This window comes from Nerophis ophidion, linkage group LG02, assembly GCF_033978795.1.
Source record: "Nerophis ophidion isolate RoL-2023_Sa linkage group LG02, RoL_Noph_v1.0, whole genome shotgun sequence".
Lineage (NCBI taxonomy): Eukaryota > Metazoa > Chordata > Actinopteri > Syngnathiformes > Syngnathidae > Nerophis > Nerophis ophidion.
Genome location: NC_084612.1, coordinates 10,153,445 through 10,174,770, shown reverse-complemented (window position 1 = coordinate 10,174,770; position 21,326 = coordinate 10,153,445). Strand labels below are relative to the sequence as shown.

The following is a 21,326-nucleotide window of genomic DNA, read 5'->3' as shown; positions in this document are numbered from 1 at the left end:
TTAAGTCTCCAGATAAGTGTTTTTTTCGTATTAAATGTTTTTGATTATTATAAAATGACAACATACATTTGATACATGCATTTGTCATATATATATATATATATATATATATGTTTTTCTTTTTTTTTAAAAGAAATATATATATATATTTTTCTTTGAAAAATATTTAAAAAAGAAAAAAGAAGAGAGAAAAATAATATACATATACATACATATGTATATACATATATATACATATATATATATATATATATATATATATATATATATATATATATATATATATATATATGTATATATACATACATACATATATTTTCTCTCTTCTTTTTTTTTTATATATTTGGGTATATGATGTTTTATGGACCCAGATGCATTTAAAAAAATAAGAGAACAAAATAAATTATATATATATATATATATATATATATATATATGTGTGTGTGTGTGTGTGTGTGTATTTATTATTTCTTCTTCTTTTTTTAAAATGCATTTCAATATATGATTTTTTAAAGAAAGTGAAGATTATTAGAAGTCGTGGCCCATTGAAGAACATTATTAAGAGAGGCTATATTGTGCAATTGTGGACAAAATGCATAATAATATGGTGGCGCGGACGCGGTATAAATAGAAAAATGAAAGAAAAATGCGCTTGAAACAGGACGTCAAGGAGGGAGGAGAGAGAAAGAGAGGGAGTGAGATTAGAGAAAGGGGCGGGGCTTGTGAAGGACTAGAAATGTCAATCTGAGCAAGAGAGTCCCAATAATCTAAAGCAATCTGTAAGGACCTGACCTTAGTCCATGCAGATCAATAGGCACGACGAAGAAGAGGAGAGCGGATCATTTCCACTGGAACTACAAACTCTTCCTCCTTTTTTTGACTTTTCCTCCTCGCCCTCATGCTTTGCACACTCTAACGCCGGGAGAGGAAGAAGAAAAAAAAAAGTGGATATTCCTGCTTCTTCTCCCGCTTCGCTCGCCTTTTCTCGCTCTCCTGCCGCCCCGAAGCCGCCATGCCGTTCTCGCAGCTGGGCTACCAGTACATCCGGCCCGTGTACCCTCCGGAGCGCCAGGGGATGGCCGGCAACGCGCGGGCCGCCGCGGAGCTGAGTCCCTCGGGCGCGCTCTCCAACGTGCTGTCGTCCATGTACGGAGCCCCGTTCGCCGCGCCCGCCCAGGGCTACGGAGCCTTCCTGCCCTACTCCAACGACATTTCCATTTTTAACCAGCTGGTAAGTCATTTTTGGATCACTTTTTGAACTTTGTGTCAAACTTTGAAAAATGACTAATTGAAAAAAAAAAATGCGTTGCAGGGCGCCCAGTACGAGCTGAAGGACGGTCCCGGGGTGCAGCACGCCGGCTTCGCGCACCACCACCCGGCGTTCTACCCGTACGGCCAGTACCAGTTCGGCGACCCCTCGCGACCCAAGAACGCCACCCGGGAGAGCACCAGCACCCTGAAGGCCTGGCTCAGCGAGCACCGCAAGAACCCCTACCCCACCAAGGGCGAGAAGATCATGCTGGCCATCATCACCAAGATGACCCTCACCCAGGTCTCCACCTGGTTCGCCAACGCCCGCCGGAGGCTGAAGAAGGAGAACAAGATGACGTGGGCGCCGCGGAACCGCACCGACGAGGAGGGCAACGTCTACCCCAGCGACCACGAAGGCGAGGAGGAGGGCGACAAGCGGGAGGACGAGGAGGAGATCGACCTGGAGAACATCGACACGGAGAATATCGAGAGCGGCAAGGACGACATGGACGACCTGCATTCGGAACTCAAATTGGACGCGAGGAGTGACTCGGAGGGTTCGGAGGGCTATGAGGATTTACCCGAGCAGAGGTTTCTTAAGGCGGTGCAAGGCAAGGAGCACCATCATCACCTCCTCCACCACCACCACCACCACCACCACCGCGGCTCCCCGTTGGAGCTCAAAGCGGACAAACTCAACGCGGTGTCCGCCAGCTCCCCGCCCTCGGAGAGCAACCAAGCCCCGGTGCAGAAACCCAAAATCTGGTCCCTGGCGGAGACGGCCGCGGCCCCGGACAACCCGCGCAAGTCCCCGCAGATGAGCGGCGGTAACCCCGCGGCCTCGGCGGCGGCTCTCGCGGCCCCGCACAGACTCTCGCTGTCGTCGTGTCCCGTGGGGAAGATCCAGACTTGGACGAGCCGGGCCTTCTCGGCGCACCACCTGGCCCTGCTCAACTCCAACCACCACTACCTGCAGGGACTCAGCCAGCAGGCGAGCGGCCTGGCCCTGTACGCAGGCGGCCGGACAGTAGAGGACAAGGCCGGTGCGGACTCGGCGGTCACAGGTACTGGCCCTCGACACTGAGAAGAACCCTCCAAAAAAAAAAAAAAAAAAAAAAAAAGAAGACTTTCATTTTCTATTTTACTCTCTCCTTTTTATTTTTTGGATTATTTCCTCTGTAGGCCACACACGCATGAAACATTATGTGTGTGTGCGTTTGGTGTGTGTGTGTGTGTGTGTGTCTGTGTGTGAATGAGACCAGAAAGCATTTAAAATATGAATTATTATAATAGTAATAATATTAATAATGTCCCTTAGTTCATTTTTTTATATATTTCCGTGCACCGTTCTCTACGTTTATTATTATTATTAATAGTATTGTTTACAAGAAGCAACAGTCCAATGCACTGATAGGCTGTAATAATAATAATAAAAATAGGCTGCAGTAATCAATAATTATTTAGAGTTTAGTGCCTTTGGCTGGTTCAAAAATGTATTTTTTTTAATTCCAGCAGTGTGCACTTTTTCTCTCTGCAAACCCACTTTTTTATTCTTTACAAACGCAATTGTCACTTTTTGCTGTGTTTTGGCTCTTCACTTTTTTTTATAGTTTTATTCCCCCCCTCTCCGATATGAAAATGGAATGTAAAATAAATAATAATGCCATCTGTGTATAGCTACATTGTAAGCATGTCCTTATGTAAAACTTGCTAATGTAATAATGTATGTGAGTAGTCCTTTTCTTTTTCCGTTTTACTTTTATTTGTAATTTGTCGATGGATTTTTTTTTGTATATAAAGTTAAGAATATGTACATACTTGTGAACCAAATTGTACAAGAAAAGTCTATATTTTTGGCTAATAATAAATGAATTGCTGCAACTTTAAGACGTTGCTTAATTGTTGGTGTTTTGTTTTTGCCATGGAGGGTTTTTATAATAAAATAATTCAGCGCAAATATGTACATTTAAATACAAATAAGGGATTATTCGTATGGGAAACTATGCATTTTCATTTAATTTGGAAATAGCCCATAAAGGGACTGTGATTGACTCTTAAAGATTGATTTTTATCCTTGTAGTGCAACTCTTGCTCACATTTTCACCACACACACACATCATACACTCACACACACTATAATTAAAATGACGCTATATGCAATTTTAATCCATCACAAGTATAAACAAAATTATTTATATATTGTTTGCCTTCATGCAATACTAAAATGAGCCTGGATTTGCATGCAAGTGGGATACAAAAAAACAAAAAAAAACTTGGTGTTGGAGCTCCCTCTACAGTCCGCTGCACATGCACAGTTTTGCAACTACACACACACACACACAAACACACACACTTTTCTTCACACTTTCTTTTCAATACTTTGACCTAATGTATTATTTCTATTAAAATTGGGCAAAATAGATTTAAGGAATGTCATTTTGTGTTGGGTTAAATATTGTGACGTTAGAGAAAAAAAAACATGTAAAAAAAATAAAATAAAAAATAACAGAGATAGGCGCCAGCGCCCCCGCGACCCCGAAAGGGAATAAGCGGTAGAAAAATGGATGGATGGATGGGTCCCCCCCAAAAATATTATCATAATAATTCATAACATGTCAGAGAGACTTTCGTTTTAAGAGCATAACATACATGTTTTTGGAGGATTTTTTTTTTTAGTCAACTAAATGAAAAACTCCTAGCAAAAATGTATTTCTTTAAAAATAAAAATAAAAACATAGATATCCCGTTTTGAGAAAACCACTCGGTCAATCAAAATAACAGAGAACTTAAAAATATAAAAAGTGATGATTTTTTTTTTTTTTTTTTTTAAGAAGCTCAACATAAGTAGTATAAAATGTTTTGCTATAATGCAAATTAATTCACAATATATGATTAAAGGTAAAGATGATTATTCTTATACATACAAATTCATTATTTTTCACAAAACTGCTTGGGAAACCAAACAATTTACACTCTCCGTTTCTGTATCTAATTTTAAACACAAAATAAAAGTCATTTCAGTGTGTAAAAGTGCATGTTTTCAATATTGAGTTGAAAAAAAAGGGGGGAGGGGGCGCTTGTCCAATCAATTATCATCTCAGAGCATAATGAATATTCATAAATCCATCATCAGCTGATTGAAGCCCCTGTTCCTTGTGTTCTTGTTCTTGTCCTTATGTTGGAAATGTAATGGCTGACATCATATCGGGCATTAAAATCATGAAAATAAATACAAGTGGAGAGTGGAATGTTTACAAGATCACATGAGAAAAAACACCAAGAAAGGATAAAACATTTTTTTGAGTGAAAATAGGAATGAAACCAAAAAAATGTTGTGATTTGACAAGTAGAATGCACCAGCTGTGGGGGCCACCAGAGGGTGGGGGGTACCAGCTACCCTTACAAGTGGATCTTCTGGGACTGTCTTCAACTGGACCCTCAGAAAACATACAGCAAAAAAAAAAAAAGGATCCAATTCTGGTTTGAAGTGAGGTGGCGGGGGGTGCTAAGGGTGGGTTGCCCCGTCAGGAGATAGAATCATTAAAGGGAAATCTAATCTGTCTTTTTCGGGCCCAAAGTGTTCATTGATCCGACTGGATGGCAGCTTCAGAAAAAAAAGCAAAAGGGCCCTGCAAGGGGGGCGGGGGAGGAGTCCGATGGAGCCATCAGAGGGCCCCGTGTGTGAATGAGCTTGGAGTAAATAAACACCCAGGGCAACCCTTTGGAAAGGGGGGGCGGGTGGGTGGCATAGAGGTGCCCCCATGGAAGAAGAGGCTGCTCCAAATAAAGAGGGTCAGCCTTGTGCTTTCACCTCATCCACCCCTTCTGTCAAGACACCCCCTTCTCCTTCTAGAGACCCACAAATGTCACCTCCTTTGTGGCCCCAGTCAGGCTTTAGACGCGGCCCGCTGTCTTTGTGCGCCAAACTAATCCTTTTATGAGCCACTGTCCACCGCCCCCGGCCCGGCCCGGAGAAGGGCCGTAGGAACACAAACCTCCATGTAGCCTTACAAGCCAAAAAAAAAAAAAAAAGGACCACAAGAGAAGAGTGGTTGAGAGCGAAAGGGAAAGTGTGGATGGTAGAGAACCGCCGCCCGCGGGGCCCACGACGGGGACAAAACGCCCCAGGAGTGAGTGACATCTCCCCCCCCACCCCCCCCCCAAAAAAAGGAGGGCGCTGATTTCATGGCTTTTGTCGATGCAGGATAGAGGAAAAAAATTCTTTCAGGGGGCAAATCCAAAAGGCAACAAGTGGAGGAAAAAAGGGGGCGGCGACTTAGGGCCCACAGGCCGGAGGCAAGGGCGTTCTGGAGAAGGGCGGGGGTGAACTCTTTTGCTGTTCACCCAGCTGAAAGATTGTGCTTTTCTCAGCTCCTCTTTAAGATCCTCCAGACAGGCCCGAGTTACAGGGCAATTATGGAAATGCAGCTTTGAAGCCGAGCACGGCCTCTTTTTCACTCGGTCCTCGGGACAAAGCATCGGCAAAAAGGGATTTACGTGCGCTCGCCTCGATAAAACGGGCTCAGCGCTGCTAACTTTTCCCCCCTCGCTGTGAAGTGGAAGTTTGTCCTAATTCTTGAAAGAAAACGATAGATGCCGGCATCAGAGAGGTCTTAGTGGGAGTCTTAGTGTTTTTCGGTCTGTGAGTGGTCTACGAGCTAAGGGTCATGACGGATGAACGGGGTCAGGGGGCACCGCGAGTGGGGGCAAAGTGATAATAATTCTAAGGGATCGTATCTGACTGGGGCCCAAGAAAATAGTAAACAAATAATACATTCATTTGGTGGGGCCTAAATCTAGGGATGGCACCTCTGGGTGGTTTTTCGGTCTGTGAGTGGTCTACATCCTAAGGGTCATGACGGATCGACGGGGTCAGGGGGCGCCGCGAGGGGGGAAAAAAAGTGATTATAATTCTAAGGGATCATATCTGACTGGGGCCCAAGAAAATAGTAAACAAATAATACATTCATTTGGTGGGGCCTAAATCTAGGGGTGGCACCTCTGGGTGGTTTTTCGGTCTGTGAGTGGTCTATGTCGTAAGGGTCATATTGGAGGACGGGGTCAGGGGGCACCACGAGTGGGGGAAAAGTGATAATAATTTTAAGGGATCATATCTGACTGGGGCCCAAGAAAATAGTAAACAAATAATACATTCATTTGGTGGGGCCTAAATCTGGGGGTGGCACCTCTAGGTGGGTTTTCGGTCTGTGAGTGGTCTACGTCCTAAGGGTCATGACGGATGGACGGGGTCAGGGGGCACCGCGAGTGGGGGCAAAGTGATAATAATTCTAAGGGATCGTATCTGACTGGGGCCCAAGAAAATAGTAAACAAATAATACATTCATTTGGTGGGGCCTAAATCTAGGGTGGCAACTCTGGGTGGTATCATTGTGACTCGGAGGGTGGATGCAACACTCAAACTGTGATAACAACGAAAAACAACAACATTAAAAACTGAAATAAAGGCTTTTATTTGGTTTGCTTTGCTTTCTTTGTTTTACCTCTTATTTTCGGGGTCGGGATTGTTTTAGGCTGAGAGAGCCATTTTGAGCCAAATATTTACAAAGGTATTTCCGTGAGAGCCATATAATGTTTTTTTAACACTGAATACAACTAAATCTCTGCATTTTTAAGTAAGACCAACATTTATAGAGTATAATATGTCACAAACTCGCATGGCAGCAGTAGTAGCGACCCCAAGATGCAGGAACCAGGAGAGCGAAGAGCAGGTAAGATGCTTTTAATATCATCAACAGGAGAGAATGAAGCAGTCTTGCATGTACAGTTTTAAACAATAGTCAATCTTCGAGCCCTGAGGAGCGCGCAAGACAAGCATAAATAGAAACATGCTGATTGGCAGCAGGCGTGGACCGGCTGCCAATCAACAGCAGGATATGGGGAAAAAAGCACAGCGCTCAGCGGGACAAGCAGGAAATGGAAACAAAATAAGAGCACAGATGGGAAGTAAATACAAAACAAAGAAGCACAAACAGAAATGAAGTGACAGATCTTCACATGATAAGTATCTTATTCCTTTTAATAACTTTTTTATTCGGAAGCTCACCGATGATAAATAAAATGCTTCTTACCACTAATGCGACTTCTTGAACAGGTGCGGTAGAAAACAGATGGATGGATTAAAATGTATGAGAATGTTTTATATTTTGAACATTATTTTTAACACCAGCGGAATTATTCATTACTTATCATGTTAAGCAATGTCAGTTAAGATTTATCTGAGAGACAGATGCAGTTGTAAAAAACATAATGCAAAATAAACATTTGCACAAATCAAACACATTGGCCAGCCCCATATTGCATTTTATTAAGGTTTACTTAAAAAAAAAAAAAAAAAAAAAAAACATATTTAATCGCAATTAAGTATGAGTTAGGTATGGACAAAATGCTGTTAGTTGTGATTAAATATTGTGATCGTTTGATAATATTGTTTTTAATGTATTGCAAGAAAGTTTGATTGTGTTGTCATCACCTTGTCAATTCTACTGTTGTTTGCCACTTATTTGGTGTCCTTCATTGGTGGTAGGGGAAAAAAAGCCAAAGAAAAAGCACCAAGTAACAAATTGGTTCATGTTTTACAGTATTTTTTTCCTGGTTCATTTCAGGTGGGCAGTACCATTAAAATAGTGGGGGTGAAATTACGTTTCTTTAAACACATATTTACCTGAAATCTTAAGTTAAGTTAAAGTTAACAACTTAGCAAAATTGATTGGCTTCTTCCATATCACTTTGTGTTATCCTGTTAACTGAATATCTATTTATTTTATATCAAGTATCTATCATCCATCCATCCATTTCCTACCGCTTTTCCCTTTTAGTTGTTTTTAATTAAAACAAATCACTAAAAGTCTGTAAAGACTTGAAAAAATAAGTACCTTGTACAAAAAGCAGCAAAAGTTGAAAATACGGTGGAAAAAAATAAATAATAATATTAAATAATAAAAACAAATTTCTTTTAAATGTATAGATACATTTTTGAGCCTTTTTAAAGAAAATCGCCGCAGGTACATCCATCCATCCATTTTCTACCGCTTATTCCCTTTCGGGGTCGCGGGGGGCGCTGGCGCCTATCTCAGCTACAATCGGGCGGAAGGCGGGGTACACCCTGGTACATACATACTCAAAAAGTTTTTATACATTTTTTTTTCCACTTTAATTTACTTTATATATGTTTTTAATTCCCTTTACAGTCAAGTGTCAGTATACACTTATATTAGCAATTTTTTGTGAATTCACCACCGTTGTTATTGTGGAGTTGAATAAGTTAGCTTTTGATTGGATGAAATAGATCCAAAGCTATAGCGCCACCTTTAGCTCTGGTATGTTTTTGACGCTCCAATATGAGAAAAAAAATGGCTGTGTATGTACACACTGTTGGCATTAATGCACTTTTTTTGTCTTTTTACGCATTGAAATCAGAAAGGACGCGCATTTCTAGAAGTCCTCGTGTCCGCGGGACAGAGATGTTTTTATTTTTTTTCTACAGACCCTGCCTTCTCCGGGTCTAGAATCCAGTTTACTTTTTTTTTTTTAATCGGTTATCGCTTTTCGCCGGAGTTTTATTTTGTCTATATTTGCCGAGTCAAATTTCCGTCCCCGTTTGATTTGATTAGATTTTTATCAAGGATCCCCATTAGCTGGTTGCCACAACAACCCACTAGTCTTCCTGGGGTCCACAAACTCAATACAATTACAAGTAAAAGCATATAATTATAACTACACAATACAGACAGAAATAAAAACATCGATAAAAGAAAACAAGTTTATTGCGTTATTATTGGTCGACTTTAAAGTAATGAACTTTCCGGTACGATTTCTTACATTTTGATTCACCGAAAGTTTTATCGATCACAAATACTGCATTTCCGTCATTATGACTCCCGCGTGTTATCGTTTTCGTCATGGCGAGCAATAAACCCAAGAAGCGATGAAAAGTGGCTTCAGGCTTCAGGAGCCACTTTTCAGCAAATGGCTTGATTGATTGAAACTTTTATTAGTAGATTGCACAGTACAGTACATATTCTGTAGAAATGACCACTAAATGGTAACACCCAAATAAGTTTTTCAACTTGTTTAAGTCGGGGTCCACGTTAATCAATTCATGGCTCTCTTATGAAGATGGGAAGACGTTTTGCACACCATGTAAACGGGCTAATAAAAAGAACACCTTCATGACCGGGTGCACTGATTTTCAAAGATCCAGCCTCACTAGGCACCAAGAAACATTTCCTGCTGTCGGCTCCCAGACCGTGGTCGAGGAGTACCCTGTATTGTCGGGGGTAACACCCTCTATTTTGTCCGGCAGTGGGTCCCTACACTTCCGCTCTTTGGTCGGAATGACGAGGCCGTCCATTTGTTAGAACTCTATTTATGTTTTCCATAAAGTCAAGCGGACATCCACCATGTTATTAACACTCCTGAACATGCTAGCACTCCCTCTCCTAACTTGCCCGCTCACTTAGACACATCTCTCACCCCACATACCGCCATTCTTAAAGGGGAACACACAGCGTATGGCCATCAAGAAGCCAGAGATGAAATGCTCGGGGCATTGAGTGCCATTGTATTAAATGACAGTGAAACTAACTTGCAAAATTCTACGTTTGCCATGAAAGTGTGGATGTGGCGGTTTTTAAAAAACTGATGATCTGCATACAGGTGACAATAATCAATTAAATTTGTCATATGTATGTACGACCTGGCACACCATTATCATCATTTCATGACCGAAGCAAAAAACGGTTTACACATTTATACTGAAATAAATACACCAATAACTTATTAAATAAAAATATGGAAAAAAGCACCTGCAGCGGTAAAGTTTAAATCCATGAAGGAATTGAGAAAGTGAATGAATGTTTATAATTGAATACAATGGCATTTGCATAAAAAATTTTTTTTTTTGTATAATTTTTTTAACGAATTACCATATTTTTCATAGTTTGGCCAGAGGTGCGACATATATTCCGGAGCGACTTATGTGTGAAATTATTAACACATTACTGTAAAATATCAGTTGTGGTGAAGAAGGAGCTGAGCCGGAAGGCAAAGCTCTCAATTTACCGGTCGATCTACGTTCCAATCCTCACCTATGGTCATGAGCTTTGGGTCATGACGGAAAGGATAAGATCACGGGTACAAGCGGCCGAAATGAGTTTCCTCCGCCGTGTGGCGGGGCTCTCCCTTAGAGATAGGGTGAGAAGCTCTGCCATCCGGGAGGGACTCAAAGTAAAGCCGCTGCTCCTCCACATCGAGAGGAGCCAGATGAGGTGGTTCGGGCATCTGGTCAGGATGCCACCCGAACGCCTCCCTAGGGAGGTGTTTAGGGCACGTCCAACCGGTAGGAGGCCACGGGGAAGACCCAGGACACGTTGGGAAGACTATGTCTCCCGGCTGGCCTGGGAACGCCTCGGGATCCCCCGGGAAGAGCTAGACGAAGTGGCTGGGGAGAGGGAAGTCTGGGTTTCCCTGCTTAGGCTGTTGCCCCCGCGACCCGACCTCGGATAAGCGGAAGATGATGGATGGATGGATGGATGTAAAATATCAAATAATATTATTTATCTCATTCGCGGAAGAGACGAAGAAAATGTCAGCAATAGTCACATACACGTCAACCAATAAGAATTCGGCAGGGGAGGGTCATGGCAGAAGTGCATTGTGGGTCATGGGATGCTAACTGCTATATGCTATATGCTACTGCCGTAGCTATTAAAATGTATCATTTCATCGTTGGCGGTAACTTATAAAAACGGAGAAGGGCTGAGCAAAAATGGCACCGAAAAGGAAATCATGTACTGCAGATTACAAGCTGGACGTAGTGAAATATGCAGCAGAAAACGACAAGAGGAAGCGGCGCATACCTTTGGAGTTGGCAGAGTTGTTTAGAAGCGACATCGAAGAAGAAGATTTCATCGGATTTATCGATTAGGAGTGACAGATTGTTTGGTAAACGTATAGCATGTTCTAGATGTTTTAGTTATTTGAATGACTCTTACCATAATATGTTAAGTTAACATACCAGGCACCTTCTCAGTTGGTTATTTATGCGTCATATAACGTACACTTATTCAGCCTGTTGTTCACTATTATTCATTTATTTTAAATTGCCTTTCAAATGTCTATTCTTGGTGTTGGATTTTATCAAATAAATTTCCCCCAAAAATTGCGACTTATACTCCAGTGCGACTTATATATGTTTTTTTCCTTCTTTATTATGCATTTTTGGCCGGTGCGATTTATAATCCGAAAAATACGGTAAGTAACGTTTATGACAACCTTTTTGGAAAAAAAAAATATAGAATGTGAGATATAAAAGTATAATGCATACATTTGTTTTCAAAACGGTTACAAAAAGTGGGACCCCAAAAATGTACCGTGGGACACAATTTTTATGACTTGATGGGGTCCCTGGGACCCCATTTTGAAAATTCCTCACGCCAACACTGTGTATTTATACATAGAGCCATCGCCTTAATTTTCCTATTCCTAAAAATAATCCCTGGCCTCAACATCTGTGTGGTTGAAGTCCCCGCCCATCTTGCACGTCACTGTCAGGGGCCCGCCAAACCGTCGTCCCTGCGCTTTCTCAGCTTTGTACATAAATCGGCGGTGTAGCTCGGAATTTCGCCGCCCGGTGTCAACTAATAAGACACATTTTCTCCGGTCTCCGAGAGGATCGCGAGGGAGTGATGTATCCCGACACGGGCCGACACAGCGGAGGCCTTGTACGACATTACCCGGGCCTCTGAAAAATGCCGACTCCTCAGCTTTTCGCCCATCCATGTTAATGAGGGGACATATTTTTGCAGGTTTATAATATTTGTTCAGACTCCAACCATCCTTTGAATCGGACAACGTTGTTGTTCGCTCATCATGACTTTCCATGATTGGCTAACTGGTGGAGGGAACTTAATGAATTCTTCCTGCTCGGGAACACTGTCAAACAAGTGCTGCCTTACATGTCTCATGAATACATTAGCAGCCCCTTTGATTGATTGGAGACCCTTGCGAGAGGGTGAACCAATGAACCGACTCCTCCAGTAGTGATTAATAGACTTTATTCACCAGAGTCTTCTTCCTCTCTCGAATAATGCTCATGTAAACGAGGGCATTGCAGGGGGAGGTGCGGGGCACGGCCAACAATGGACACCGTTGGTTTGTTTGGATTTTGAATTAATGCTCGTGATGAATGAGCAATGTCTCTGCTCGGGAGGTGAGTCTCTCCACATATAGACAAAACATTGCTCACTTTACAGAGTATATGTTGTTCTTCTGTTTAAAAAAAAAAATAAAAAAAATAACTAGGTATGTCCCAATCAACATTTTTGGCCAGTGATCCAATTTCGATTCCTGATCTGATTACAGAAATAAATATAGCAAACACAATAACACGTTTTTATAAAGCTTATCTAATCAAACCTAGAGTTTGCTAGTATTGTTGTAAATCATATAATGCAGGGGTCGGCAACCCGCGGCTCTTTAGCGCCGCCCTAGTGGCTCTCTGGAGCTTTTTCAAAAATATATGAAAAATGGAAATGATGAGGGGGAAAAAACATATTTTTTGTTTTAATTTGGTTTCTGTAGGAGGACAAACATGACACAAACCTCCCTAATTGCTATAAAGCACACTGTTTATATTAAACATGCTTCACTGATTCGAGTATTTGGCGAGCGCCGTTTTGTCCTACTAATTTTGGCGATCCTTGAACTCACCCTAGTTTGTTTACATGTATAACTTTCTCCGACTTTCTAAGACGTGATTTATGCCACTTCTTTTTCTGTCTCATTTTGTCCACCAAAGTTTTAACGTTGTGCATGAATGAGTGAGTTTTGTTGATGTTATTGACTTATGTGGAGTGTGCTAATCAGACATATTTGGTCACTGCATGACTGCAAGCTAATCTATTCCAACATGCTATTTAGGCTAGCTATATGTACATATTGCATTACTACGCGTCATTTGAAGCTATATTTGAGCTCAATTAGTTTCCTTCAAGTCTTCATAATTCAATTTATATCTCATGACACACTATCTGTATGTGATATGGCTTTTAATTTTTTGCGGCTCCAGACCGATTTGTTTTTGTATTTTTGGCCCAATATGGCTCTTTCAACATTTTGGGTTGCCGACCCCTGATATAATGCAATACATTTGTGGTATTGAAATATACATACCGAAAATTCCGGACCGTGCGCCCCTACTTTGAACCTTGTGGCTTATAAAACGGCGTGGCTAATTCATGGATTTTTTCTTCGCTTACGGCCATAATGTTTTGTGTCTAATAATTTTTATAAAACACAAGCAGAGACACTAAAATGGTGTGTGTTTGTTGTGCTATTGCACCATGTTTCGGACGACGTCGCTCACTGCAGGTGTTGCTGGTTGAAAGTGTCCTTCCTGTTAAAGGCCTTGAACCGGAAGTAAAACCGTCCATAGCGTTTTTACTCGTATGGATTCTCCAGTCATCACTTCAAGCGTTTGTAAGTTTTACAATATAACTTCAACTGTTTATACTTACTGCGATGAGGTGGCGACTTGTCCAGGGTGTATCCCGCCTTCCGCCCGATTGTAGCTGAGATAGGCACCAGCGCCCCCCGCGACCCCCAAGGGAATATGCGGTAGAAAATGGATGGATGGATGTTTATACGTACCAAACCATCCCATGTGTGATGTCTGTTGAAGTGTTTTCATGCATATTTGTAGGTGCTATTGTAATGTATTGAAGCTAGCATTGTGAGCAATAACACGCATACGAGTGTCTGCGTTAGTATTATTAACCGACAATAACATTCTTTTTGTATTGTTTAAGTTTCACAAATTCCTCAGTAAATTCACCAAAACGTCACCGTGGAGTTATTGAGTCGGTTTAGCTGATTGGAGCGCTCGCTTCCGCAGCTAGTGGGTTCATGATGATGACTTCTATTTTGTTTATTCAGCCGTTTTACTGCCGTGTTACACCAATTGGAAACATTTAATGGTGTGTAAATAAGAATTTAAAAATATTTATGTGTAGATAACTCATTTTACAATATCTTTTAACAATTTAAAGTGCAGGCTAATATATGGATTAATATTGTTTTTCTTTACAAATGTAGTGGATGCGGCTTATATACTGGTGCGTTCTACAGTTCAGAAAATATGGTCCTTTTTTTTTAACAAAATAAAGTGTCTAATGCACAATAACTAAACAAAATCAAATAAATAATTTGTCTGCGTTAGCGCTTATAATAATATCATTAATACTTGGTTAATATTCAAGTCACAAAATGTAAATGAAGAATCGTTGGAAGTTTTTGAATGGCAATTTATTGGGTTTAATGGTGGGAATAGAGAACCTCCCATTGGATCCACTCTGAACGGACTTTTATTTTTGACTTAGAATCCATACAAAAAAAAAAATACATCCGTTGTCATGTTTCTGATAATGTTGTGAAGAATAGGCAAATTTCCCCAAAAAGTGCAATTACCCTTTAAAGGTTTGTTTGATATACTTTCTACAATGAGTATTTCCCATTCAAGTATTATCTTAAAATCTTAACACATTTTTGCTATGAGTGTTCCATAATGTCCCAATTTGGTGTGTCTAATTAAAAGAAAGCAAATGTGAGCAAAACCTTAATTAGTACAGCTTTTTTCCAAAAGCAGCAATCATTAATGAATTTTTCAGAACATACACAATGTTGATCTATAACTATATTTTGATGAAGACATGGAAAAACATACTACTCAACAACAACAAAATAATGGGTGTATACGGCGTGTATACAAATCATGAAATGCAACCTTATCCGAGCAAAACCGATGCATATTTATTTTGGAGAGTCTTGATACGAATTTCCTCAACCCAGCCACACACAAAGAAGTTGGAAACCGCCATGCTTTTCCAAGTTTTCGTCTGTTTTGTGGCATAGACTTAAGTCTGGAGCACAAGATAGTTCGATATGTGTGAGAACGGGACAGGCGTATAATCCTTGAAATCCCTCAACAAATCTTTTTTATAGTGATTTATTCCACTGCACAATTTGGAAAATAGTCAGGGGGATTTCGTGTCCCTCAAAATAATTTAATCAGAATGTGTATTAATTCATGGTAAATTGTATTTACAAATTAGTAAATTACATTAATTGAAATCTTAATATTTTCCCCCTGATTGCAACCACAACGATACATTTTTGAGTAAAATAATTAAAGGATTTGAAGATGCAATGAACTTCATAGTCTGTACTGTTCATTAACTGCAATAGCTTGAATCTGGAACAAATTATTTATATTTTTGATATTTTCTGTAGAGGGGAAAAGTGTTTTGATTTACAATTATGGGACAAAAACATGCATACCTACTTTTCTAAGTCAGATTTCTGCTTTATTCAAATCCCATTAAATACAAAAAAACAACAACATGTCCTTCCTACCGGTTAGAAATCCTGTATGCGAACCTCTACTCGAACCTACACAAAAGTGTAATTGGTCATTTTATTGGCACAAACTTTGGATGCAACCCTGCAGTCATTAATATAATTTACTCAAATATTAGGGGTGTAACGGTACCACATTCAAGCAGCCTCTCCTAGGGGAGTCAGGCAGGGCTGAAGCAATAACAAAGGTTTTATAGCAGAAGATTTAACACCATCCATCCATCCATCCATTTCCTACCGCTTGTCCCGTCCGGGGTCGCAAGGGGTTGCTGCACTGCATTAAAAACTAGATTTTGACCCACTTCTATGGTGGAAGAACAATAAGCCCGTATATCCTCTTACTGACAAGTTAGCCAGGGCTAACTATTCTTTATTTATTTTAAATTGCCTTTCAAATGTCTATTCTTGGGGTCGGGTTTTATCAAATAAATTTCCCCAAAAAATGTGACTTATACTCCAGTGCGACTTATATATGTTTTTTTTCCTTCTTTATTATGCATTTTCGGCAAGTCCGACTTATACTCCGAAAAATACGGTAGGTCATAAAATCTCAGCAACAAGTTGTAATATCTTAGTGAGATCTTTTAGGGCCAAAACCCTTAAAAGAAGTAGAACACTCCGACATAAAATCTGCTTGGTAAGAAGAATTATCTTATCAGACAGAAAACAAGTAAAATATAACCCTCATTTGAGATATTTAATCCTACTTAGTTTTCAATTTTTGCAGTGTACTTCATGGTTCTCCATGGGATACATTAATTTCAGCCAACTGCTTTACAAAAATGATTCGTTGCTATATGGATGTTTACCCATATTTGACACTTTTCCACACGTATACAATTAGGCAAGAGTGTAAGTGTGTTTGAGGAAGTAGTACAGGGGACAGGAATGTGTATCCAAACATCTTGACTGGCTAATGATTGTTCTTGTGAACCAGAGTAAAAGTGTCTACAGGAAGTCGTTGAGGCCACCCGGGGTTGCAGCGCTCGCCTTATCTACGAAACAACAGTAGCTTCTAGAATCAGTGGACGCGGCAACTTATCATCACGCCTGATGTTGCAATGAAGCAGTGATTCATTCAAACGCGGATGGCGCTGATAGGAGACTATTCTTGCCTGGCTGCATTACACCATGACCCAGACACTTGTGCATGCTTTGCTGCTACAAACCAGACGTACCCACGTGTGAGGTGACATCACGGCACGCACGCCGAGGGCCAAGAGGGGAAGTCGATAAGAGCAGGTGAGGGGGGCTTTGCGGCGTAATGATGATGTCTGCCTGTGTCTAAGGTGTAAACCCTCCTATTGATCCCCCTTCAGTGCCACCAATAGTCTCTGCAAACACTCATGCCTGAGAGTAAATCGTCTGCATTGCACCGCAGACAGCGGCTGAATTTTTCTACTTTAACTGGGATTTGAGCAAGAAAGAGCGCTGTTTGCATGGCAGAGCAGGATCATACACTTCATTCGGCACACCTGCACCTGACTGGCAACAAAGGTCTGCCTTTACTAAGATTAAAATCTCAGCAGTGTACCGTTATCCATTTTTTAATGTTGTTTTAGAAAGAAAAAATGAACCACTGTGTGCTTATTGTCAACATATTGTTTACATAAATATCTTGTGGCTATCCATCCATCCATCTTTTTTCGCTTATCCGAGGTAGGGTCGCGGGGTTAGCAGCCTAAGCAGGGATGCCCAGACTTCCCTCCCCCCAGCCACTTCGTCCAGCTCTTCCCGGGGGATCCCGAGGCGTTCCCAGGCCAGCCGGGAGACATAGTCTTCCCAACGTGTCCTGGGTCTTCCCAGTGGCCTCCTACCGGTCGGACGTGCCCGAAACGCCTCCCGAGGGAGGCGTTCGGGTGGCATCCTGACCAGATGCCCGAACCACCTCATCTGGCTCCTCTCGATGTGGAGGAGCAGCGGCTTTACTTGGAGTTCCTCCCGGATGACAGAGCTTCTCACCCTATCTCTAAGGGAGCGCACCGCCACCCGGCGGAGGAAACTCATTTCAGACGCTTGTAACCGTGATCTTATCCTTTCGGTCATGACCCAAAGCTCATGACCATAGGTGAGGATGGGAACGTAGATCGACCGGTAAATTGAGAGCTTTGCTTTCCGGCTCAGCTCCTTCTTCACCACAATGGATCGATACAGCGTCAGCATTACTGAAGACGCCGCACCGATCCGCCTGTCGATCTCACGATCCACTCTTCCTTCACTTGTGAACAAGACTCCGAAGTACTTGAACTCCTCCACTTGGGGCAAGATCTCCTCCCCAACCCGGAGATGGCAGTCCACACTTTTACGGGCGAGAACCATGGACTCGGATTTGGAGGTGCTGATTCTCATCCCAGTCGTTTCACACCAAACCAGATACCCCTTAACGCCCTGACTGCGCCTAGAAACTCTGTCCATAAAAGTTATGAACAGAATCGGTGACAAAGGGCAGACTTGGCGCAGTCCAACCCTCATTGGAAACGGGTCCGACTTACTGCCAGCAATGCGGACCAAGCTCTGACACTGATGGTACAGGGAGCGGACCGCCACAATAAGACAGTCCGTTACCCCATACTCTCTGAGCACTCCTCACAGGACTTCCCGGGGTACACGATCGAATGCCTTCTCCAAGTCTACAAAGGTGATGTAGACTGGTTGGGCTGTGGCTATTTTATTGATATTTGCAAGTTACTGTATTTTTCTGACTATAAGGCGCACCGGATTAAAAGGCGCACTGCCGACGAGCGTGTCTATTGAAGTCTATTTTCATACAAAAGGCGCATCGGATTACAAGGTGCATTAAAGGGGTCATAGTATGATTTTTTTCAAAATTTAAAACACTACATAATCATAGTACCATATTTTCCAGATTATAAATCGCTCTGGAATATAAATCGCACCCGCCGAAAATGCATAATAAAGAAGGAAAAAAACATGTATTAGTCGCACTGGAGTATAAATCGCATTTTTGGGGGAAATTTATTTGATAAAATCCAACACCAAGAATAGACATTTGAAAGGCAATTTAAAATAAATAAAGAATAGAGAAAAGGCTGAATAAGTGTATGTTATATGATGCATAAATAACCAACTGAAAACGTGCCTGGTATGTTAACGTAACATATTATGGTAAGAGTCATTCAAATAACTATAACATATAGAACATGCTATATGTTTACCAAACAATCTGTCACTCCTAATCGATAAATCTGATTAAATCTTCTTCCTCGATGTCGCTTCTAAACAACTCTGCCAACTCCAAAGGTATGCGCCGCTTCCTTTTGTCGTTCTCTGCTGCATATTTCGCTACGTCCATCTTGTAATCTGCAGTACATGATTTCCTTTTCGGTCTAATTTTTGTTCAGCCCTTCTCAGTTTTTATAAGTTACCGCCAACAATGAAATGATCCATTTTAATAGCTACAGCAGTAGCATAAAGCATATAGCAGTTAGCATCCCATGACCCACAATGCACTTCTGCCATGACCCTCCCCCGCCAAATTCTTATTGGTTGACGTGTGTGTGAGACGATTGCCGACATTTTCTTCTTCTCTTCCGCGAAGGAGATGAATAACTTTATTTGATATTTTACGGTAATGTGTTAATATTTTCACACATAAGTCGCTCCGGAGTATATGTCACACCCCCGGCCAAACTATGAAAAAAACTGCGACTTATAGTCCGAAAAATACGGTAATGGTGGTTCTTTGTTGCATAAATTATGTTTTACAGATCATCTTCAAATAGCTTTCTGAGGGTCTCCTCAGTATGCGCCATTTAGTGGGCAGTTTTATTTACGTAGCTCACCTTTGGCAGCGTCTTATCCCAGTCATCTTTGTTGTAGCGGTGTAGCATGCAAGGACGGGAGTTTAAAAAGTGTCAAAAGATGGATTTAACTGTTTTAATGACATTTAGACTTTACTTAAATCGATAACGGAGCAGCAAAATGGATCGATAGATGATCTTCTCATCCGTGGCTCAATAATGCAAAATCAATGCCCGAAATGTGTCCTGTGAAAAAACGTCCGACTGGATCCCAAAAGTTCCGTGGGTGAATTATGTTAACCCACCACAGTTTTAGCGCTTTAATAGCTAGTCTACAGACAGATATAAGTAAGAACTTTACGCTACTTTATGTTACAAATGGCAAGAACGGAAGATGAATGACCGAAAAGAAGGTGGAGAAAAAGAAGAAGCTAATGATTATGGCGTAAACACGGACTACAATGGCGGAAGCGCACACATTTTCAGGATGTATGCAGATCCCAATTACACATCTGCATGCACCAGAAGGTCAGACAAGTTGGTTTTGCAAAATATTACAGCAGTTAATATGTCTGCTAATAGGTTCTATTTTGCAGTCTTTATACACGCACCATAATAATACTCGTATGTTTAATGAGTCGACAATCCATCAAGCGGTGCAGCTTCATAGCTTACCGAAGTTGTACTAAAAACATTTTGACAGATTTGTGTCATGTCCTGAATTCTCAATGGAACATTTAAAATTTTGGTGTTGTTTACTGCCGTCATCTTGCAGTTTACATGTATCTCTTATGTATGACTGCCATCTACTGGTCACACTTATCATTACGACATTTCCCAAATAAAATTGCTTTGAAGTCGGTAAGCACAGCCAAAATCATGCCGTACATTAGGCGCACTGGGGTATAAGGCGCACTGTCAATTTTTGAGAAAATTAAAAGATTTTAAGTGCGCCTTAAGTGCAAAAAATACGATATATGCTAAAAACGTTATGATACTCAAATGAGTCACCTTCCACTTAGTAATCCTATAAGAGCATAAGCATAAGTTTTCTGAGATGTGCCATTACACATTTTGAGAAATTCAATGTGTAGTACCGTATTTTGCGGACTATAAACTGCACCGGCGTATAAGCCGCACCCAGTAAATTTTACAAGAAACATTTGTTTTTTTCATATATTAGCCGCACTACTATAAGCTGCAGACATATTCCATAGAGAGCGATCTTCACAATTTAAGATGACACTGGTGGCTTTTAATGACAGAAAGGCTCCCAGCAAGACGAAGCAAGAGTGACGTCAGGCTCGCTTTTCGTCAAGAACATGGCCGACAGAATCTCTAAACACGAGTACAGTCTTCAATAACACCAAAAATTTATGATAGATTTGTTGCAAATTAGACAGAAAAAGTGACAGAAAAGATTTGAGAAATCTCAACAAAAAAGAAATCTCAACGAACTACATTGTACAATAATAAGCAGCAACAATTTAAAAATAGAACAAAACAATATTATGTAAGAAAATATATGTTAATACTAAACCGAATAATAACAGATAAGTCTGAAATGTATATTCTAATTTTGTTGGCCTTTTTAAAGAATATATGCATCATATGACGTCATGTAATGACGTCATATAAAATAAAAAGGTCTTGCAATACAATCCTGCTTTGTAATGTTATTCTCTGATATGTGCACCTGACGAAAAGCTAGTACATTACTTGAGGAATATGGGGGATTTGTCTGGCTGGCTGAAATTATGTGTAAATTATTGTATAACTTGTCGTCGAGTCCTCAATTACAGAATGATTAGCAGGTTCAACATTACATTTTATTTATTAATAGGGAAGGTTAAAACATTCTCATGCAACAATATCCATCCA

At 40.9% G+C, this 21,326-nt stretch overlaps 1 protein-coding gene across 1 annotated transcript; it reads left to right on the top strand.

Moving 5' to 3' along the window:
• Positions 1-749: 749 nt before the first annotated feature.
• irx3a (iroquois homeobox 3a) lies at positions 750-3,138 on the top strand. The gene is made up of 2 exons (XM_061877215.1): positions 750-1,231; positions 1,313-3,138. The coding sequence occupies exons 1-2, from the start codon at positions 1,013-1,015 to the stop codon at positions 2,333-2,335; spliced, it is 1,242 nt and encodes a 413-aa protein (XP_061733199.1). The 5' UTR covers positions 750-1,012; the 3' UTR covers positions 2,336-3,138.
• Positions 3,139-21,326: the final 18,188 nt, after the last annotated feature.